The 23,394-nt window shown below is 42.3% G+C and overlaps 3 protein-coding genes across 6 annotated transcripts in view; all 3 read left to right on the plus strand.

The window, feature by feature from the left end:
• The window catches only part of LOC118418015 (apoptotic chromatin condensation inducer in the nucleus-like), a 38,983-nt gene extending 28,813 nt beyond the window's left edge, over nucleotides 1–10,170 (plus strand). For 3 of the 4 annotated variants that reach the window (XM_035823808.1, XM_035823806.1, XM_035823809.1), the window contains 10 exons: nucleotides 120–253; nucleotides 714–875; nucleotides 1,921–1,974; nucleotides 3,707–3,812; nucleotides 4,415–4,662; nucleotides 5,882–5,989; nucleotides 6,322–6,473; nucleotides 6,864–7,006; nucleotides 7,457–7,569; nucleotides 8,421–10,170. In XM_035823808.1, coding sequence (XP_035679701.1) covers nucleotides 120–253; nucleotides 714–875; nucleotides 1,921–1,974; nucleotides 3,707–3,812; nucleotides 4,415–4,662; nucleotides 5,882–5,989; nucleotides 6,322–6,473; nucleotides 6,864–7,006; nucleotides 7,457–7,569; nucleotides 8,421–8,657 — 1,457 coding nt within the window. In that variant the 3' untranslated portion in view covers nucleotides 8,658–10,170. The remainder of the gene's footprint in view (nucleotides 1–119; nucleotides 254–713; nucleotides 876–1,920; nucleotides 1,975–3,706; nucleotides 3,813–4,414; nucleotides 4,663–5,881; nucleotides 5,990–6,321; nucleotides 6,474–6,863; nucleotides 7,007–7,456; nucleotides 7,570–8,420) is intronic. The other variant, XM_035823807.1, reaches the window with a different exon arrangement.
• A 638-nt stretch (nucleotides 10,171–10,808) lies between these two features.
• On the plus strand, nucleotides 10,809–11,930 carry LOC118418210. The gene has a single exon (XM_035824051.1). The coding sequence runs from the start codon at nucleotides 10,809–10,811 to the stop codon at nucleotides 11,928–11,930; it is 1,122 nt and encodes a 373-aa protein (XP_035679944.1).
• A 10,398-nt stretch (nucleotides 11,931–22,328) lies between these two features.
• Nucleotides 22,329–23,394, plus strand: LOC118418641 (alpha-N-acetylgalactosamine-specific lectin-like). The gene is made up of 2 exons (XM_035824648.1): nucleotides 22,329–22,796; nucleotides 22,956–23,394. Exons 1-2 carry the CDS (start codon nucleotides 22,439–22,441, stop codon nucleotides 23,021–23,023), a joined length of 426 nt encoding a protein of 141 aa, XP_035680541.1. The 5' UTR covers nucleotides 22,329–22,438; the 3' UTR covers nucleotides 23,024–23,394.

Here is a 23,394-nt window from a genome sequence, read left to right on the forward strand (position 1 = left end):
CAAGTTCAATTTTCTCAGACCGTGAAAGTTTGGTACCGTGAAGATAAAGTGAATAGTATTCGTTGTCAAATTTTGCTAATGAAAATGCGACATTGATGAGACCTATTGGAACCCTGCAGCACGGAAGCACTCGACAGAGGGCGCTCCTGAACAGCAGCCGGCTCAGCCTGGAGGGCGGAAGCGTCGCTGGGGCTCCAGCAGTACATCTGGTACCGTGAAGAGAACCATCAACATCAGCTCACAGTCACTCAAGGTTTGTTTGTTTGTTTGTTTGTTTTATTATATTTGGATCTCCATTAGTGTTCACGTGATATATCATTTCACTATTCTTCCTGGAGTTTGTAACAGTACATGTACAAGAAAATCAGAAGTGGAATAAAGGTGGAGGCGTATTTAATTTATTTTTCTAAGCTTCGGTCAAAGAAAAAAAAGTTTTTTTTTTGTCCAAAATTAACATTTCACTACGTCTTCTACTCTAAGTAAACAGACAAAATACGATAATAACAAATTCATCAGAAAGGAGCAGGAAATAGCATTTCGCTGAAATGGTTACGCTCTGCGGTCTTAGTTTCTTGGTGGAATTGTAGCCCTTTGGTCTGAAAGTATCCGCCTATCTCTGTAATTATAACTACTGTTTTGTCTCACCCTCCATTTTTGTAAAGGAAAGTTCAATAAACAAATCAACAAACAACAAATTCTTTGATCCTGTGTAGGAGGTCTTGCCTGAGATCAAGCCCTCAGTGCTGAAGGAGGCAGTAGTGGACCTGGGGACAGATGAAGGGCCAATCAGCGATGATGAACCCCCCCTCAACACAGAACCTGAGGAGATCCAGGCCGACAAACGGGAGATCAAAATCCGCAGGACTGTCACTCAGGTCAGTCCAGTCTTTTGTGACAGTACTGAAAAGATTTGAATACCCTATTATGAATGAAGACCAGGCTTTTAGCCAGGCATGCGTCAACGCCTCATCTGGACGCACTTTTCTTAGAATAACAAGAAATTTGATGCCCCTGGACGCCCTTACACTGGGGGAAAATCGTCTGACAAGCATAAAATTCTGATTGACCAGGGATGCTACCAGGTCATCTGTGGTCACATTCTCCTACTGTGACCTCTGGAACAGTATTTTTGCCTCTTGGTATACCTAAGAATGCACTTTTTTAACTTAAAATCATCAAAAACTCTGTGCACCATGGAAGGTGGATGCCCCCAGACCCCCCTACAATAGTCACTTGCCGTGACTCACCAATAAGTTTGGACTCCCTATTATAAAATCCTAGCTAAAAGCCTGAACAGTACTGAAAAGATTTGAATACCCTATTATGAATGAAGACCTTTATTGTACATTTTTGTCCGATCAAGCTAAGTACAGGTCACAATTGAGACAGAACATACATAATAGTATCATAGACCTAGTCTAACATCTATAGGAGTTTGGCTTCTTTGGTATGTATGGGTTTAGTAACAGTCAGTTTGTCAAAATGCATGAGGAATATAAATTTGTTAGTGCTACTCATATGTCTAAAGTGAGGGAACATGTACAGTGCACTTAATCTGTGAAGCAATAACTATTTCATGTCGTTGCATCACTTCTATGTTAGTAAACACTATAGTGCACAATTTCTGGTACCTCAATGGGGGACATAGTTTTATACGAAAGGGATTGGGCAACATGAACTCTGTAACCCCAATGATTATTTGTTTCTAAAAGAAAATACAGAACTTTGGTACAGACAGCTGCAATAAGACTATGTGCATATTGACCATGGCTACAAAGTTTAACATATATTCGCACATCTTAATAGTTATTATTGAAAAATGATTATTTTTGTTTCATTAAAAAAACATCATCAGAGAGCGGTGTTTATCAGTTGTTAGGAGTTACTGCAAAATTCATCTGAAACATTTTTTACCCACAGGAGGAACCCATGCAGGATAAGAGAGAGATTAAGATATGCCGAACTGTGACACAGGTAAGCTCCACTTTTGAAGATGTGGTGTGTATTGGACATTGTGTTGTCACTATGTAGCTAGTTCCCACATCAAAACAATTAGTCTCACAGTTGAATCTATATGTTAATGGTAACGTTTTGTAGCAAAGGAACTACTTTAACAACCTTTAAGTTTGCTGTTATTTGTTTGCGGCAGTTTTAAGTAGGCAAAAATGCTATAGTCACGTACTGTACAGCAGGGTTAAAGTTAACTTAAACAAGTTTTCAAAAATTCACTTGTCCTATCGGGCAAGTACATTAAAAATTTACTATGTGTTTTCACTTTCATGAATTTTCACTTTTGTTTAGAGACCACGTCTAGCGAAATAATAGACGTTAAACGAGGACAGCAACAACAACAAAATCAATGTCTCTACTGGCTTAAAAATGACATGGTCAATATAGGCAGGCATTCAGCCCCATGTGCTGTCACACTCAGTGGTAATTTGAGCGGGTCACCTCTGGAAATTCTTACTTGCCCGTTGGGCAAGTGGGAAGCACTTCTGCTTGCCTGAACAGCACTTTTACTTGCTCGGGACAATCGGGCTAATCGACTTGTTTATCCCTGTACAGTAACAGAAGCACCAGTGGTTTTAAAGTTAGTTCGTTATGAAGCCACCACTGAAGACTACAGACATTGACTAAACTACTGCAAAAATTTCAGTAAAGAATTTCAGTATGCAAACTGCATGCCTATTACTGTTATTAGTAAATTATGTATTACCATGTACAGGGCTCAAAATACTGGGGCTTTGTGCACCCAGGTGCACCCAAAATTGGAGCTGTGCACCCAATTATTTTCTGTGGGTGCACAGGGTGCACCCAAATGTTCTTATAGACTTATGTATGTTAAGATGTCAGTATACTTAGTAAGTAAACACCATATTCTTGACATCTATGTGTTAGAAAGGTAATAGAATGACTGTCATAGTACTTCCGATTTCTGAAGAGCTCCGTTCAAATTACTAATTTAGTAGGTTTGCAATTAGGATGTTCTGATATTCTATTTTATTTTATGTGGTGCACCCCAAAATATTTTGGTGCACCCAATTTTCTATGTTGGGTGCACCAGTGCACCTATTCCCAAAAATGAATTTCGAGCCCTGATGTATAATACCGTATATTCTCGAATAAAGTACACACTTTTTTAACTTTTCAAAATTGAAAAGGTGCTACAAGTTGTTGCCAAAGTTGGGGTGCGTACTTTATTTGAGGTCACTGCACAGAGAAATGGTAAAAAAAGCCTAAAATAAAGCAAGGTGGAGCTACACTTCTAGTAATTTTTCAAAACATGCACATTGTTGTTGTCTTGTAGTTGTCTGAACATGAAACGAAGAAATTGTCTAAACATGATTTACATAAGATTGGCATTTACATACAATCCTTTTGAGTTAGTGACTTTGACTTGTACAACTGGTTTTTCCTGATTTCTTCTACCAGTTCACAGTGATTTTTATAATTGCAGTAGGCAATTCTCCAAGTTATCTTATGCAAAATAACCGGGGAAAAACATCATAAATTTGAATTTATCCAGTTAAAGGTCTGTTCAAAATTGATGGAGAAGGGGTGCGTACTTTATTTGAGTTTTTCCATTTTACCTTTCAGTCCCAAAGATCTGTCTAAGACTTGTCCAAAATCAGGGGTGCATACTTTAATTGGGGTGCGTACTTTATTCGAGAATATACGGTAATGGTGTTGTGTTTGGGGGGCACAGGTGGTGAAGACCCCCCCTCCTGAGGAGAAGGAGAATGGTGAGGGGGAGGCGGAGCAGCAGGAGGTTGCCATGGAGACAGATCAGAACCAACAGGAGGAGAGGAAAGGTGGGTGGTGTCAGTCAGGAGTATCTTACCTGTGTGGAGATGGACATGTTTTCTGTTCTGTTAGTAGGCAGCATAACTCTAGAAGATACGTGTAGATCTTGAGAGTTTGATGTTGGTCGAGGTTGGCAAAATGAAGGAACTATGAGATTTTCAGCCTTCTAGAGGCTTTGATTGGTATTTTCGACATCTAGGCTCTGGACAATATATGGTCACAATTTTTATTTGGTAGATAGCTCTAACAATGTGATGAGGAATCAGTTGAATGTGTAAGTCTAGCAGCTTTCCTAAAAACTGCAGGGGTATTTCTTTTGCAAACTTTGGATAAGTCTTGAAGAGATAATGAATTTTTATTGATGTTTTTTGCTGTTTCATCTAGACACCAAACAATCAAAACCCAATATTTGACCAAATGTAGTACTCTTGCTGAGTCAGCTAAAAGATATCTTTGTGGAAGCCCAACTTTTCACCAAATAATGAGAAAGCTGGGGCATTAACTTTTTGTCATCAAACAACCTCATTGCGTATTTAAAAGGCAGGTAGCTTTTACTGCTCACATGTAGCTTACATAGCAACGTAATGAATGCTTGTTGTTGGTCTGACAGTCGTCCCAAGTGAAGAAGTGGTGCGTAAGGCGGTGTCCAGACAGTCGTCCCTGGTGGTGGACGAGCCCGTAGAGCCGAACCGTTCACCCTCGCCCGCCCGCCGCCCCGTGAGTCAGATCGTGCACATCCTACACCTGGTGCGCCCGTTCACCCTCGGACAGCTGAAGGAACTACTGGGGCGTACGGGAACCATCGCGGAGGACAAGGGCTTCTGGATCGACAAGATCAAGTCCCACTGTTACGTCAAGGTAAGCTGTTCAGAACTGGTTACTTCTGGATCGACCAGATCAAGTCCCACTGTTACGTCAAGGTAAGCTGTTCAGTACTGGTTACTTCTGGATCGACAAGATCAAGTCCCACTGTTACGTCAAGGTAAGCTGTTCAGAACTGGTTACTTCTGGATCGACAAGATCAAGTCCCACTGTTACGTCAAGGTAAGCTGTTCAGAACTGGTTACTTCTGGATCGACAAGATCAAGTCCCACTGTTACGTCAAGGTAAGCTGTTCAGAACTGGTTACTTCTGGATCGACAAGATCAAGTCCCACTGTTACGTCAAGGTAAGCTGTTCAGAACTGGTTACTTCTGGATCGACAAGATCAAGTCCCACTGTTACGTCAAGGTAAGCTGTTCAGAACTGGTTACTTCTGGATCGACAAGATCAATTCCCACTGTTACGTCAAGGTAAGCTGTTCAGAACTGGTTACTTCTGGATCGACAAGATCAAGTCTCACTGTTACGTCAAGGTAAGCTGTTCAGAACTGGTTACTTCTGGATCGACAAGATCAAGTCTCACTGTTACGTCAAGGTAAGCTGTTCAGAACTGGTTACTTCTGGATCGACAAGATCAAGTCCCACTGTTACGTCAATGTAAGCTCACTCTTCAGAACTGAACACTATCAGATAGTAAATGTGGTTGAGATTTGCACTCTAGTTTATGTCATACCTGGGCAGTAATAACAGTTGATATGGGTATCCCTGACTGGGTGACATTTAGCATACTTTACATACAATGTATTTTAGATATGACGCTCCTCAAACATGGGACCTCAATTTAATGTCCTATCCGAGGGATGTCCCTTGTCGAAGCTAGGTACTCATGTTCACCTGAGTGAAGTCGCACTTAAGTTCCTTTTCCATGAGGGCACAACATAGGTGGCATATCAGCAGATTCTAACCAAGGGCCTCTGGGTTTGGGGCCAAACACTATACTTTGCCATTATGCGAACAACCCACATGATTCCTTGAAAATCTAACTGCGAGTAGTGACCCAATATGTTGACTTATTCAACCTGTAGATATCCATATATGTCTGTTTAGTTGTACTGTAAGTAGTTGTTATAGACCTTATGAAAGTCGCTGTACTTTTTTGTCGTGTCAATTAAGATTTCTTTGTTGTTGATGAGTTTTCTGAAGCAGTAGTGTATGTTTTGTTTTGTTTGTAAAAGTTTTGTTGTTATTTTCCTCAGTACGAGACTGAAGACGAGGCAGTGAAGACCCGTCAGGCCCTCCATGGGGTGCGCTGGCCCTCCTCCAACCCCAAAACACTTCTGGTGGACTTCGCAGACCAGGATGAGGTAAATGATACAAAGATGCATCGTACACGCACGCACACATACATACATGCACACACATATACAAGTAGAGCAAACAGATTATCTGTGAAATTGGACATTTTTTGTACGGAGCATCAATGTGATTTGTGGGATAGAAGTAAATGTCATTGTTGCTACCTGAAATTCTATTGGCTACCACTTGGGCAATTCAATATCTAAAGTGTTTATTCCTTGTTAAAACATTGTACTTAGTATGGCCATTGTGGAAGATGCATCAAAGGGCTAAATGCTTTTTGAAGCTGGATGTTTTTACCATTTTGTTGAGTTGCTGTGTGATTTCACCATTTCCCCAGCTGGACCTCCACCTGGGTGTGGTTCAGGAGAAGCGTGAGGTGCTGAAACCCGAGCCGGCGTGGGACGAGCGCCGCCGGGACAGACGCGCGTCCGAGCGCGAGAAAGACATCCGAGAGGAGCGGGCGGAACACGAGAGGGAGAGAGAACACAGGTGAGGGCACTGCTATCTTTTGGGGTGTAGGTTGGGTTAGCCTGACATAACCAATAGTAAATAGTTTGGGACAGCATTGGTAAGCAGCAACACCTGGCTGCAGTACAAATTACTACAATTTGAACAGGTCTTGTCCAGATAATGTCAGTAAAAATAAAATGTCTAGGTTGTGTGCAAATAATTCTATTATTCAGTGACTTACCAAAGTGTTATAGCTGGCTTTAATCATTTTCACTTGTGCTCATATTTGGCTTGGGAATTTGTGATTATTTGTAACTGTACTCTTTTAAGAATGGAGGATTTTACATAAAATATGCTATAATAGGATGTTTGAAAACAAGATAGTCATGGCAAACTTTCCCTGATCTGCGTTTGACCATAATTTTCCAGAGCCAGAGAGCGTGAGTGGGACAGAGGGAAGGAGAGAGACAGGGAGGCCTCCAGAGAGAGGGAGCGAGAGAGAGAACGGGAGAGAGAGAGGGAGAGGAAGAGGAGGGACAGAGAGAAGAGGGAAGGTCCAGAGAAGAAGAAAGGTGATTCTGAACTCTCTTAACTGGAATTAATGAATCAAAATTCGTTTCCTGCCCTGAACTAAAAGTGGACTTGTGAAAATGTTAAGGATCAGGAACCAAGTCTGGACTCTTGCTTACATTCTCCTTGTTCTAAACCATCTAAAACCTGCCTTAGATTGGGCAATTTATGGTGGGGGAAAACAAAAACATTACTGTTTTTGTGTTTATTACTGAGCTGTTTTGCTTACTACTGACTGTATGTAATTCCGCATGTGTATTTTTTTAATGTATTCCAACATGCAAGATAACATGCAGCCAAAAAAAGTTTTTCTAGCACACATATGGGTTCAGGTCCAGACTAAATTATAAGTTTGGACCTGGAACAGAATCCACTCCTGAACCTGAGTTTAGGTACACAGCACAAGTTTATTTACATATGATTGACATATGATTGACATTTTCCTTTTACAGAGAAAGAACCAGACGAGGCCCCTGCCAAGCTGTTGGACGACCTGTTCAGGAAGACCAAGGCTGTCCCCTGTATTTATTGGTTACCGCTCACTGATGAGCAGGTACTCGAACGCGTTAGTCACCCCTTTCTTTCTTTTCATAGCGGTAGAATTGGTGAGATAACGTATGACTGGGTGGAGGGTATGTGGATGGATGGGTGGATGAAGTTTTCTAATTTCATTTGCAATGTGTAGCATGTTTTTTGTAAACTATTGGTAAGAGCCAAACTTCTGAAACATTGTAGAATAGTTGGAGCATCAAAACAGTTTTTATAATATAAATCTCAGAGACACTATTTCCTGCATTTTGTGGGCCAAATTTCACGACGTGTAGCCAAATTTTTTAAAAATTTCATAATGTGCAGTGAGACATTATTTCCAAGCAGAATTTGTGGTGAAAAGTTGCAATGCTTTCTGACTGCTGTTTTCTGACAGCCCCCCACTCCCAACCAGTCGGTCGGCAAATATAACAATTTCCATCCCAACTTCTACTTGGAAATTAATTGGAAAGACATTTATGGCTGGACCCTTAGTAAGAACAGAAAGTTCAAACAATTGTGCTCACTGAATAAAAAGACTTGCTTTGCACAGCCAACAATCGGTGGCAGTCCTCAGAGCAATTCTTACTGGTTCACATTGTACTGCAGCCATTAGTGTTGCCGCTTACAGATCTGATCCCATATATTAAGTATTTACTGTACATATATTCAGTGATTGTCTTATAGAAAAATCCATCACTGTTAATATGTAAGGACTTAATGTTTGGGAATCTGTAAGCAGCGACACCTTTAGCTGCAGTGCAGTGTGACCCATGCTATCTTGTAAAAATGGAAAGTGGAAAATTTGTAGACATTGTCTTTGCTTGAAACAAAGCCAGTGAAAGTGACCATGTTCCAGGGTAACTGTTCTGTTGTTGTGCTTCACAGATCGCTTCTAAGGCAAAGGAAGAGGAGGACAGGGAGCGAGCTCGCGAGGAACGCCGCGAAAGGCTACGCAAGGAGCGCGAAGAACGGGAGGAGCAGGAACGCAAGGAGCGCGAGAAACGGCGGGAGGAACGCCGCAAACGTGAGGAAGAGCGGAGCCGAGATCGTGAGCGCGAGAGGAAGCGTAGTCGGAGCGCTAGCCGCAGTCGCAGTAGAAGCCGGTCTCGGAGGAAGCATTAGGGTTTTCGAGATGTGCAAAAAAACATGCTCTAATGACTCGATACAGCCTAGGAAATAAACAGTTGTAAGATACTCAACCTTTTCATAGCCTCCATGATAGCAAATACCACAGTGTTGATGATGATGTAAGCATGTTGTCTATGGTATGTACCAACTATGATTCCAGAAGACATTGAGTAGAATGTTTCTCTCTCTCCTTGGCCTAGTGACTGCTAAGTATTAATTTTTTTTATTAAGTTTTGCTGTAAGTATGTATGTTAATTTGTCACAGAAATTCTCTAGTTTTTGTAACACATAATGAACATGTCATTCCTACTGTAATATTTTCTCAACCTTATGTTGTTTGTAGATGTATTGAATGAGTGTGAGCAGGGGTCTTACCAGGGTTTTTTCACAGTGTAGTGCAGTGAAGCAATGTAGCAAGCTGCACAGGTGAGAGCATTGTAAGGGGTATCCGTGGGCATCATTCCCCTGAAGATTTTATATTTAGAAATGTCAGAAACACTATTTCCTGCATTTTGAGGGGCAAATTTTATGAATCATAGCCATTTTTTTTACCTTTGTTACAAAATAATAGAAAAGCCGGATATGAGGTTGTAACACAGCATAGGACCCAATATCACAGCATAGGGGATCCAAATCACAGCATAGAGGCCCCTTATGCTTAACTGCACTGGCGAGAACCCTGGTGAGAGAGTGAGGGTGGTTGGTTTTTAAGTTTGAAACCTGTACATAATTTTGTTGGAAACTGTAGCGCCACTTTTCTACCGTCGTACTGTTGAGAAGTATCTTTGACTGTGACTATTCCAATACTTTGTGAAGAGCTGTTTGAATTATAGCCATCTAATGTGGACTAAGTCTGTTAGAACTGACCATGCAAAATGGTGGGAAATCATAACAAGTCGACAACAAAAGATGTTGTCAGATTGTTGTGCTTGGACCCTTGTAATCTTGTTTTTATTTTCAACTGCAGCTCATAATATAATACAGAAAATCACCAGCAAAAATGAGCGCACATGTAATAGCATACAAACCATGTACTCATCTATTGTAAAAATTGATGTTCCTAAAATCATTGCCAGGACTGGCTGAAAATTAGACTCTTAACAGGCTTGAGATTTGAAATCCAATCTCGCAGTTTTTTTTAGAATCTGCAAATGCATATACTTGTCTTCCTCTACCATTAAAGATATTGAGAGGACATTTTTTTCATGTATCAAATAGTAGCAAACATTTGCCACCGTATTACTCACAAGTGCAGCATCGTTTTGATATAATTATGCAAAGTAGTCTTTCTATTATAATTCGTGATCGGTTTCAGAATTATTGTGTTCATGTTACTTATTAGGGTTGAAGGCAGCAGCTTAATGTTTTTAATTGCACTTTAGATTTTGAAATTGACTGACTTGTATATGATGTCATTATGGTGATTTCTTTCTAAGTATAAATCTGATAGTGATATTTACAGAGATGATGTCGATGAGAAAGGTGAATAAAGGTCATTTGTTTTGTACTTTCCGTGTTTTTGTCTTCAAATGTTTCTTTTAATACAGTAGTGCCAGAAACAAAGCTTTTAGTCAACTAATTACGTGACATGTAGCAATTGAAAGGAACGTTCTTAGTAAGTTTGAAGAAAGCCACCTTCATTTCAACAAGGATTGCAAAGAACACATCATACGCTAGAAATGCATTCACCCCTTAGACGTTACCAAAAATATAGTACGTTTCATCTATATAAAGCTTTGCTGTTTTCTCTGTGTAGGAAGTCATACTGTAGATCTTTAAACTTTCGCTGTGATTTTATTTTCAGTGGTAAAAACTAGTACCTATTCATGGTACTGCCAATATGGGTTTCCCATAAATTGCTATCGTACTGTAGAAATTTTAAAACCGCGAAAATGTCTTGCCGTGAAATAAAACTACGCGAAAGAAATACATTTTACAGTAGACTGAATGACGCAAAATGACATTAGAACACAGATCGAACAGGGGCATTCTATCGGGGTTCGACTTACGGAATCTCGAATTCTAGAACCACTGTTCGAAACCGTTTTCGAACGTACCATTTGCAACGTTCGAAACTCCACTTGACAAGTTGTGTCTTTTCTTCGGTCGTTTTCGTCTACCTTTTAGTCGGGCTTACTTTCAATCATGTCTCTTCTTGGTGGTCTGAAATTCCCCGAGGTTCTGTGGCGTATCGTTAATGATGACCAGTTTATGTCCATCGGCTGGTCGGAGGAAGGGACTAGCGTTGTTGTCCGTGAGCAGGACTTCATAGAAGAGGTTCTAGAGGCTGAGGACGAGAAGAAAGTATTCCAGACGAATTCTTTTGCCAGCTTCATCAGAAATCTCAATTTCTACGGCTTTGCCTGTCGCCGGATCGCCACAGAGAACGAGACGGCTATCCACTCGTGCTTCTGTCCGTACTTCCAGCGGGATCGCCCCGAGCTGCGGTCCCGTGTCTCCCGCGGACCCAACTCACGGCGATGGATGGCGCTTTTCGAGGCCGATGGAAAACCCAAAGAGGGTGTGAAGGGGTTATTGGAGGACCTGACAAACAACGGGAACAAGAGAAGAAGCTTGTTCACTAACGTGAAGCGGGATGAGGAGTTAGCAGCCAAGTTTGTGCGGATCGCTCCCAAACCCTCTGCTTCTGCTGCCCTCCTCCTCGGAGAACACAACATCGGCGACACGGTTCTCCGAGAACCGCCCATTCAACCCCGCCGCTTGTCTTCTCTTCGTCCTCCAAGCCCGTCACTCAAAAAGCTCGTCCACGACGCTCTTGAAATCCCGACGACGCCACCAATGATGGCACAGCCTGTGGTAATGATGCCCCAGCAACAACAACAGAGCTCGCAGCCGGCTCAAATCGTGTACATGTTGCCTATAGTTGTACCACAGAGTCCGGTAGAGATGGCCACAACTGCTGTTCAAACCACGGCAACTTTATCGACAGCAATCAACTATTTCAACAGCAATGTCTTCACGCAGACAACAGTGCCAACTCAGAGAGATCGTCCCAAATCGTCAACATCAAAGGAAGATTTTCCCACTACGGATAGACCAACCATTTCTGAAGGTCAACTCGCGAAGACGTCGACGTATGACGACGTCACGTTGCAGATGACGTGCGAGGATGACACCTCAACAGCTGCACCAGACAAGCTGACAGCCAGGCCCGGGAAAGTGGTCCGCAGAGCCACCAGAAACCAGGCGCGCACAGCCCGTGTCGTCATGCAGTCCATCGCTGAGGAGAACGGTCAGGAACTATAGAACCACGGAAAATCAAAGTGTATCTAACAAGTAGCGGTTTCGCCTGTAGTGTACGTATGTAGTACCACTATTAAATACTAGTATATGTTCATGAAACGAGTAGTGATATGTGTTGTAGCGACGATGTCGGCAACTAGAAAAACTTAGAAAATTGATAGATTTAGAATAGACTGAATTTTTCATCTAAGAACACGACTGTTACCGTGTCTATCTAAAGTAAGCTGGGATCGATAGTTTAGTGTTTACCGCGGTAGTCGAATGTAGAATATGCAGTAACAAAATATAGCCGAGTTTACGCAAAGTTGTTTGAACGGAAACGTTTATGTATGTATGCATTCAAAGTTTATACGTCTTTAGTATTAACGTTAGATAGATTCCTTGCTGAAAAGATTAAACGTTACAATGTTGAAACGAAACAAAGGACATCGTTCTTCGGTTGCACCACTGACAAGACCTAAATTTTCCATTTCTTGTTGTGTTCACCACCATATATATGGATCAAAAACGCCACACAGTGAAGTGTATCAGTACGGCAGGCAAATTACGCCTGGTCACTTGCAGTAACCACATATCGTCGCCAGAGCACTACTTATGATAATAGTCAATTTGTATGACCTGACCATCACAAAAGGAGTAGCAAAGGCCAATAAGGGGACACTGCCCAGTTTATTTGAGATTTCAATTCGAGGTGGCGCACCCTTAAGGCTAGCGACCATCTCAACCGAGGAATTATCCTGAAACAAAATAACTGTATATGGGATGAGAGAATATTTCTGCAGCTACAAGACTGAGTTCCGATCCTTTCCACATTTCTTTTTGGGCTTGTCTCTTTACTCTGTAACATGTTCGTTCCTTCAGCCATTGTTTAAAGAATTTGTTTTTCTCATCTACTTCCGCTTTGACTTCATCAGTCCACCAACCAGTTCTTTTCTTTCTCGGGTTACCCACAACAGTCATTCCTACTATTTCATGTTGGATGTCTTGGAGGCAGGTTTTTAGGGAGTTCCAGTGTTTGTCTACATCATCTCCATTTATGTTGTTTTTCTCGTCATGGAGTCTCTCTTCGATGTTTTCTCTAACACTTTCAATTTTGACTCTTTTCCTCACTATTTTCTTTTCAGGTTTTGGTAAATGTATTTTCATTTTTCCTCTTATCACTCTGTGGTCTGAGTCAAGTGATACTGATGGAAAAGCTTTCACATCTCTGATAATGGATTTCTTGTTTGTAAGTATGAAGTCTATTTGTGACTTCTTATCATATTGGTTAATACGAGAGTTATATCTGTACCATGTGTATTGGTGGCTTTCTTGATGATCAAAGTATGTGTTCATCACAGCAATGCTGTTTCTGAGACAAAAGTCAATGAGCATCTCCCCTTCCTCATGTCTCTCTTTCTAATTCACTCCGAACTTGCCAATCACTCCCTCTACTACATCACTACCAACATGACAGTTCAAGTCTCCCATGACAATAATGTCACTTTCATTTGGCAGACTGTCAAAAGTCCTCAAGTTGCTCAAAGAAGTGTACCTTTTCTTCTCGTGGTCTGCCTTGTTGTGGCGCATATGCCTGGACAAGTCATGTTTTATATATGAGTTTATGTATAGTGTTACTACAATGATTCTGTTGCTCACATACATGTATGTTGTAAGTAAACGGACGAAAAGCACCATGCCAGAACTGCTGGTATTTATTGAGGGAATTTCCTTTGTAACAAGCCTGAACCAAGTCATAGAGATTTTATTGCTGTTCTCAAAAGTTTGTAGACTTAGCTCATTTGAGCCTGGACCACTGAAGCAGCCGGCCACATTGGTGAAACTGGTCTGTGTGACAGACAATAAAAGTTGTAAACGGGAACTCTGTGGCTCCGGCTGTCTTAGTGAGTGGTGACTGCGATGGGAAAGATCTCGGATAGCGTGAGGATCAGTCCGCTCCATACATACTAAAAAATTTAGTTATCCAAATTTGGACACTGACCATTAAAACCACATGAGGCGTGAAGGTGCTAGCCTGAGCATCATCCTCCGTAGTGACCGCTGTCTCACGACATTCGCTTGGTTAGCAAGCGAAAGCCGTGAGCCAGCGGTCACTACGGAGGATGATACTCAGGCTATGAAGGTGAAACGCTTATGATGTGTTGAGCTGAGTGAGTTATGCTGGTAGATTTGCGTGGCTATATTACAGTACAGGGGGATGTACCCAAAACCTGTGTTCCACCCACGGCTGCCTTGTACGTGTGTTACCCAAAGTGCCCAACGTCACATTGCCACAACAGAAGGGCCCGGCCGGGCAGCTTTGGGGAACGAAAAGTCCGATATTAAAAAATGAAGAAATAAACACAAAACGAACCAAAAATAATTCAACAGCATATAGCCTTTGTATATCTATTGGCATGAACTTAAATTTTTCGTTTCTGCAAACAGTCCGGCCGGGCCCCGGGCTGAACATGTGACGTAGGCCTAAGTACTGTTTACAAGAACAAATCCTTCATTCTGGGAGGTTGGTTGTTTGAACGATGTTGTGACAAAATTCAAACGATGTTGTGACAAAATTCCCGCGCAGCAAACGACTTCCCCTGGCGCCCAATTGTCAGATATGATCACCATCCACTCTGAGCTTAAGTTACTTTCTGCTGGCTAAAATATGTGGAAACATAACGTTACAGACATACACCAAAAACAATGCTTTAAATCCTTATAGAGGTAAATTAAACACTGAAGGTAGAAATAAACTCCCTGACAAAACACAAATATAGGAACTATTCAAAACACAACTATCCCATTTCTAAACTATCATACAGTCTCAGATGTTCATCAGTTTATAAAATGATGGGAACTGGTGCACATCGGAAGGGTCTGTAATGTCTCAAAAAAAACAAAAAAAAACACGGAGATTCAATGACTACATTAAGAGTTCTCCCGTACAAAGTTTTTTATGGTTTTCCCTCCGGGCCCAGATTACATTCTTTTCCCAGAAAATTAGTCTGTCACTTGCAGAAAAACAAAATGCCGTTCGCACCACCTAATATAACGCCACGTCATCCCTACAGATGAATATGAATATGGCATGTTGTTGTTTATTGGGTATGTTGTGTATCATCATTGTGGAACTCTGGTATCTTTAGGTCTCATCAATTCAATTTCGTGGTTATTGGACCAAAAAAGATATTCTCACCAGGTGATGCTGAACTGAAAGAACGTAGCGTGCAGCTGCGATGTACCTTGACGTTCATGACACATGTCGATCACTGTAGTCTAAAAAGTACTCGATCATATGACTGAAGTTAAACGTTCTAAAACAAGCTCTGAAGACATCTGTTTTAAATGCAGTTACACTTGAAATGAATGTAAGTTATTGCAGCATACAGTGCTATATTATAGTACACCTGTTTTACCCAAAATTTCAGAAAAACACGAGGACTTAATGAATACATTAAGACTTAAGAGTTTTTACGTGCAAACTTTTTCATGTTTCTCCCTCTCAGTCCAGATTAACTTCGTTTTAGTCTGCCACTTGCAGAAAAAGAAAATGCCATTCGTATACGTACTACGTCATCCCTCCAGATTAAGGTAGACGTGATCTTACTTCGTCAGACTCATTAAGGTATTACTTGGTATATTCATGTCTCTTTCACATTTATGTACTGCACGACACAACATAAAATTATTATCAAAAAAATATACTTATTTCTGAATTTTTATAGCAACATTTGTCAGATATCATAATCTACACAGATGCGTGAATCAAATTCATTTTCCCCCAAATCATTTAAAGAATAAAATTCATATTGTCCTTGTCGACCCTGACCTTCCGAGATGTGTAAAGCTGGCTCGTATTAATGACGCCACCTAACAACTTTCAGCAATACTGCAGCACTAAGCATGGGTTTGCCACTTGAGCGTTGCTTCGGTGAAGACGCCAAATCTATAAAGAATCTATAAAAGCATTCGTCAACGTGAAACTCTTAAGTGTCTTTACTGTCTACATATGTGACGGAGACCGAACATTTCAAACGGAGAAAAAAACTGTTTTTCTCGTATGGGTGAATATATAGATGAATACAATATATGTCATGGGTTTCCAAGCATGATCAAAAAAGGTAGAAAGCGTTTCAAAATTGTTTTCGATACTTTTTTTTTCAATATGCAACATATACAATCAAAGAAAACGATTGCGTGTGTATCTGATTTGTCTGGAAACTGGCGTTGTTTGCCACCCATGATTATCTTTAGTTTCTAGTTTCTTTCAATATTTCACATTGTGTTTCAGACCACGCCTGACTCGGGGCGTGTATTTTTGCTGACAAGTCGCGTCATACCGGGAGGGCAACAGCAGTCCCAAATTGGTGACACAGGTAAATATATTTGTGAAAATATCTTCTCTTTACATATGTCAGTGGGCAAGGGAATTTGTTTACATATATTCATTTATGACAACTCTAAGATTTAAAACTACCTATTGGCGGGGTATTTTATATGTTCATTCTTCCAAATAGCATTTGGACGAGACATGAAGCCTGGAGGATGCATTTTTATGACAGTATTTTCTCTAGGATGGGGGGGGGGGCACAAGTGGTAGGGGACTACCTCGCCATATGGATCAAGTGCGAACCCCGCTTGCGGGATGGTGTAATGAAGGGTGATTCACCATTTCGGATGGGAAGTAAAGTCCTGTACATGGCAACATCTGGCGTTAAGTTCAGTCGTCAAACCTCTGTATGTAAAAGAACCCGGGTCACTGATCGAGAAGAGTAGGTGCGTTTGGCTAAAACAAAACTAGTTTGGAAACCAGCGTCGCTGCTCAAGGTGAAACGTACAATTAAAAGCCATGAAATGTATGCAATATTGTGATATCGCACAATGTAAGGTAACCACGATGATCAAGCAATGTTTTTTTCTTTCAAAAGTATGTTTTTTTCAAACCCAGATTCTAGCTTCTAGTCATATTCAGATTGCCATGCGACAAAAACAACTTGAGTCTGAATAATGGCGTTTGGCTAAAACATTACCCGCCATGACACACGAGTCAGGGGTAGGAGGAACCCCTTGCATCCTTGGTCGGAAGTCCTCCTAGGAGATGGAAACTCCGAACAACAAAGCCAATGGTATGGTGGCTTTGAAAAGGCGTCTTTGACACCTGTTTCGCCATACCCTCCATATGTATATGGAGAATCTCAATAAAAATAAAAATAAAAAAAAATTACTAGTTTGGAACCCAGCTTCGGTGTTCAAGGTGAAACGTACAGTTCAAAGCTATGAAAGATATGCAATATTGGGATATCGCAAAATGTAAGGTAACCAGGTTGATCAAACAATGTTTTTTCTTTCAAAAGTATGTTTTTTCAAACCCAGATTCTGTCTAAAGAGGATCAAAATAGTCGTGCGACGGTTTTTATTGGAAACATCGTGCGACCACCTCGGACCCAGTCTCGCGACGGGATCTGGATCATATGCTAATAAGCCTGCAGCATGTTTTTTTTTTTTTGAAGGGGCATTTTTCTCCGTAAATATACATGCAGTCAGTAATGGAAACGTATTTTTGTCATCAGAAACTGCCTGTTCCAGCGCAATGCCCCGCCACCAGTGGCTACATCCTTCATGATACTAGTAGTATTCTGTAATACCACCGGCGGCCACGAACGCCGGGTTTAATTCCAGATTTTCCCGTCTCTGTGTCATTCTTTGTTGGGGACAGTGTTTGTTTGCAAGCAAAATAATAGTAATCTGCTGCATGACGAAAATGAAGAATTCTCCCGCCATTTTTAATTTGCAAGCAAGAGGTCACTGTGGGTCACGCACGCACGCACCGCAGTTGAATCCTGCGCCGCGGGTGTCCCGCAATACTCTGAACGCATGTCTAAAGACAACCGTTTCCCACAACGAATAGTCAATAACAGTCGCACGACTATATAAGTGTTGTCTATTCATGAGTTTGAAGAATGCCTCTCTGATTGTGCGATGTACAATAACAGGAGAAGGGTGTCAATTTGCCACAGCTGCGCCTGTGTTCTTAATAAAATGGTACTACCATAGTTAATGGATATATATTTGTCATATCATGTTGTATTTTGAGTTCATAAAGTGTTGAAGTGCCTGTCCTCCTTAATTCATAACGTCGACGCCATTTTAATTCTGTAATTAATTCAATTATTCTCCATGGACCACACCCATGCAGCAGACGTATTGGCGGGCACGTGACGAAGCCGCTGCGAGTATACCAAACACTATGTACGCCTCCGGAGCAGGTAAAACTTTATAATCCTGTGTCAGATTCTTCGTACGATAACAAATTGATTACGTTCCTGAGTCGCGAAGGTGCCATACAAGCTTTAGCTGTCTTGTTACGAAAGGACTGTCTTAGATGCATGTCGGTGGTCGGTTCTGTCATAAACTGCTTGATAACTCTACGGCTTCAAAATCGTAAGACAAACTTCGTGACAGACAGACGTCATGATACTAACTCGACTGCAATACAGACAAATTTGATTTCTTAAGCAATCCATCAACGTCATCTTAAATTATCAAACTACAACAAACGGTCCCACAACTTCAAAAAGCACATCATGCAATAATCGAAATTTTTCTTTTGGTAGACTGCTTCGTTTGAAGAACAATGGAATGCGTCAAAAGTGACCCGTAGCAATATTGTTAAGCTGTTTAAGAGAGTCAATCATAACTCATAAATATCGACAGGATCGGTTAGCCATTTGTATGTTAAAGAATGAAATACTAGTAAATGAATACATTGCTGAATTTACCCGTACCGTCCGTTCTGTTGATCTTATCAATCTACGTGTGGGTTCTGTCACTAATGATTTTCTACTAACGGTTATGAATCTTATAATGCATGAATGAGTGGTTTATTCGCGTAAAATTTCGCAGCCCTTTTGGGCTGAAGACTGAAGTGCATCTCACGCACATCATTTGAAACTCGTTTTAACAGTACGATTCATTTAAATTAGATTAAATTAAACATCAAGATGACAGTATAAAAATTACAATGATAGCATAGCAATTACTACATGTCGTTTAACATTCTCAACAATGACTGTAACGGGTTGTTTTGGTAAGGGGGGTTCGACAGAGTGCTAGAGTTATTTTCTCAGAGTTTCTTAGTTGCGGTCGTGTTCTTGTAGGCACGTGCTGGGCAATGTAGTTCATCGTAATGTTTTTTTTATTTTTTATTTTTTTCCTGTTCTACATGAAAGTTAAGATGTAGACGTAATTTCCAGCACCAAAATTGGACTTAGCAAAATTTTCGAGTGTCCATCTCTGGTCTTTGTCACTCTTGGTAATTCCTTGACAAAGACTGGAGCTGTCGTGTTTAATTTTTGTGTTGGAAACTATAGTTCAAAGTTTCTAAAGTAATTTTCACCTTGTTTCCTTGTTTTAAATCCTCTTGTTTTTTTTTTGACAGACGGCACGTATTCGGGTGGAGCAAGCTGCCGTCGTGCTCTTTGTAGCTTCATCCGCTCCCACCGGACCAGTATAGCGGCCGGTATTGCTATGGTCGCTATGGGACTCGCCCTTCTGGCGTTTATCAACATACGTCAACTGTCCACCACTGTTGACGCCTTGAAGCGCGACCATGACGACATGCGCCAACTGTCCGCCACTGTTGACGCCTGGACGCGCGACCAAGACGACATGCGCCACTACCAAGGCGATATGCGCCAGCTGTCCACCCCTCTTGACACCTTGAAGCGCGACCAAGATGACATGCACCAACTGTCCACCACTGTTGACGCCTTGAAGCGCGACCAAGACGACATACGCCAACTGTCCACCCCTCTTGACGCCTTGAAGCGCGACCAAGACGACATGCGCCAACTTTCCACCCCTCTTGACGCCTTGAAGCGAGACCAAGACGACATGCGCCAACTGTCCACCCCTCTTGACGCCTTGAAGCGCGACCAAGACGACATGAGACGACATGTCTACCACTGTTGACGCCTTGAAGCGCGACCAAGGCGACATGCGCCAACTGTCCACCCCTCTTGACGCCTTGAAGCGCGACCAAGACGACATGAGGCAACTGTCCACCCCTCTTGACGCCTTGAAGCGCGACCAAGACAACATGCGCCAACTGTCCACCCCTCTTGACGCCTTGAAGCGCGACCAAGACGACATGCGCCAACTGTCCACCCCTCTTGACGCCTTGAAGCGCGACCAAGACAACATGCGCCAACTGTCCACCCCTCTTGACGCCTTGAAGCGCGACCAAGACGACATGCGCCAACTGTCCACCCCTCTTGACGCCTTGAAGCGCGGCCAAGACGACATACGCCAACTGTCCACCCCTCTTGACGCCTTGAAGCGCGACCAAGACGACATGAGCCAACTGTCTACCACTGTTGACGCCTTGAAGCGAGACCAAGGCGACATGCGCCAACTGTCCACCTCTCTTGACGCCTTCAAGCGCGGCCAAGACGACATGTCTACCACTCTTAACGCCTTGAAGCGCGACCAAGGCGACATGCGCCAACTGTCCACCCCTCTTAACGCCTTGAAGCGCGACCAAGATGACATGCGCCAACTGTCCACCCCTCTTGACGCCTTGAAGCGCGACCAAGACGACATGCGCCAACTGTCCACCCCTCTTGACGCCTTGAAGCGCGACCAAGACGACATGCGCCAACTGTCCACCCCTCTTGACGCCTTGAAGCGCGACCAAGACGACATGCGCCAACTGTCCACCCCTCTTGGCGCCTTGAAGCGCGACCAAGACGACATGCGCCAACTGTCCACCCCTCTTGACGCCTTGAAGCGCGACCAAGACGACATGCGCCAACTGTCCACCCCTCTTGACGCCTTGAAGCGCGACCAAGACGACATACGTCAACTGTCCACCCCTCTTGACGCCTTGAAGCGTGACCAAGACGACATGCGCCAACTGTCCACCCCTCTTGACGCCTTGAAGCGCGACCAAGACGACATGCGCCAACTGTCCACCACTGTTGAAGCCTTAAAACGCGACCAAGACGACATGCGCCAACTGTCCACCACTGATGACACCTTGAAGCGCGACCTGGACAAGGAGGGAAGCCGAACCGCCGCATTGGAGCAGCGTCTTCACGAGATGAGTAAGTACTAAGACGCCAGGTAGGCTGATGAAAACGTCATTACCAGGCTAATTTGTAACTATTGATCATTATTTCATTAAATGATACTATCAACCTTCCTGTGCCTGCAGGATTTCTAGCATGAATGGAGTACTGACATTTGTTAAGTACAATTGTGGCATTCCTTATCATCTTATTTACCTCACCATTAATATCCTTACATGTGCATATGTGCCTGTTGTGATGTTTTACGTAGTGTTTCACTAACTCATACCATTTACTAACAAGAGTCTGAAAACTCAAACCTGCTTGAAATATTTTGTTTTGTGATGGTGCGCATGGTGTGTTGTGGGGGTTGATATGGTTTGACGTTTGGAAAAATTATTCCATCATTGTTCTTAAGTTATATATCTACCTATGGTAAACAGTCAGATCCAAAACTACACCTTTCTGATGTCCTCACCATTTCATTTTTATTTCTTATTGTTACACCTGCACCTGGCACATACATTGTATCTCAATGTGTATATAATGGTTCACACCATACAGAGGTGACAGCGATGGTCACAGTTGCTCTTTTTTGCTCCTTGGAAGATTTTGACCAGAATGCCCCAGCAGTTCTAGAGCAAGCTGCTAGAGGGCCCAAACATACAACACTTCTTCCTTACACCACAAGCTATGTGCCACCAAAAAATCAAGACCACAGCATATCCATGTCAAAAGATACAAAAATCCAAGTTCTGTTGCAGTACCAAGGTCACACACCAGGGGATCCAAAATTGACTTTGACCTTCGTCTTTCAAACACCTACCCAAATACCAAATATCATTACAATCCATCAACAGGTTCTAAAGTTATGCTGACCACAAATATGTGGAAACACAAACAGACACACACACAGACACACCAAAAACTATACCTCCATTTTTCATGGAGGTAAATATCATCACAATCACACGTTCTGTTCTGGAGATATAGCACTGGAAACGACCCTTCCACACACTCCCATGCTACTGAAAACACAAAACAGATGTTACAGCTGCTAGCTGTCCCCAAGGAGGTTGAGACAGAGGGAATGAGGCCAGATCACTCCATAACAGGAAAAGGGGTGTAAATATTTTTTTTAAACGAACCACAAAACAACAGCAAACTTCTAATCTACTTAATAGCACAATAGGTCACACACTCTATCCCCATAGCAAAGGAAATCGCAATCCATCCAGAGGTTCTAAAGATATAGGTCCGGAATCACAAAGATCCCTACCAGAAACAGTACATGCTTTTTTCAAGCATGTAATTATGCTGATATTGAATACAACTAATGGAAGATAGGGCCTTCTGATAGTCAGTGATGCAATTTCGGAACATTTTCAATGTCACCAATATCTTTCCCTACGCGTGTTGCTGACTCGCTGTTTTCCAGCATCTTGCCCTACAGGTTACACAATGTTCCGTGGAACCTGCTACAAGGCCTTCAACACACGGAAGACCTTCAGCGATTCGGCCGCGGCCTGTGGTGAAGACGGCGGCACCCTCGCCATGCCCCGAGACGCTGAGACCGACGCCTTCCTGATCTCCCTGCACAGTGGCAAGAGGCCCTTCTGGTTCGGCCTACACGATCAGCGCGAAGAGGGAAGCTTTGAGTGGGTGGATGGTTCTGCACTTGGGACCTACAACTCCTGGTGTCCGGGAGAACCAAACAACTATCGGGGCAGGGAAGATTGCGTTCTTCATAATTCTGAAGACGAGTGGAACGACGCCAAATGCAACAGGAAGTATCGCTTCATCTGCCAGACTGTCCCAGGTACTGGCTATATTACATAATGTCCCATTTCCTGATAAAATGCCACAACTTGATATTCATCGGACTAATCTCATGAGACCATGTGTGATGCTCTTGTTAAACCATGTAAAACACATCACTCCACATCTCATTCCTGCCATTTCTGTTCATGTTTTCCAGGACGTCCATTGGCGACTGGCGGAACTCTCACCACCAATGTGCTGCGGCTTTCCGACCATCCGCAGTAAAACTGACCAGCAAAACATGAAAACTTGGATTATTATTATGATTAATATTGTTATTAAAGCAGAGGAAATCAGCACGTGGTTCCCTGAACCTGTTTAAACTTTGAGTAGAAACTAACAGAGTAAAAATGTAAAGAAAACTTCACTAATAGAAATACGTTACCTCTGCTGTTTCACAATAAACAAACTTCCTTTTGTTGTAGTAAATTGACGAGAAAAGCAAAATGCCAGAACTGGCCGCTGGTATTTATTGATGGAAGTTTATTTGTAACAAGCCTGAACCAAGCTATAGTGATTTCCTTGCTGTTCTCCATGTTTGTAGACTGTGCTCATTTGAGCCTGGACCACTGAAAAAGCCACATTGACTTTGATGA

The sequence above is a fragment of the Branchiostoma floridae genome, chromosome 6, assembly GCF_000003815.2.
Source record: "Branchiostoma floridae strain S238N-H82 chromosome 6, Bfl_VNyyK, whole genome shotgun sequence".
Lineage (NCBI taxonomy): Eukaryota > Metazoa > Chordata > Leptocardii > Amphioxiformes > Branchiostomatidae > Branchiostoma > Branchiostoma floridae.

What these genes read in the sequence shown, in the direction of transcription:
- LOC118418210 (XM_035824051.1), top strand. Translation starts at nt 10,809, where the DNA reads ATGTCTCTTCTTGGTGGTCTGAAATTCCCCGAGGTTCTGTGGCGTATC.
- LOC118418641 (XM_035824648.1), top strand. Translation starts at nt 22,439, where the DNA reads ATGTTCCGTGGAACCTGCTACAAGGCCTTCAACACACGGAAGACCTTC. An exon ending in CATCTGCCAGACTGTCCCAG is followed by an intron (nt 22,797 to 22,955) that starts GTACTGGCTATA and finishes CATGTTTTCCAG; the next exon opens with GACGTCCATTGGCGACTGGC.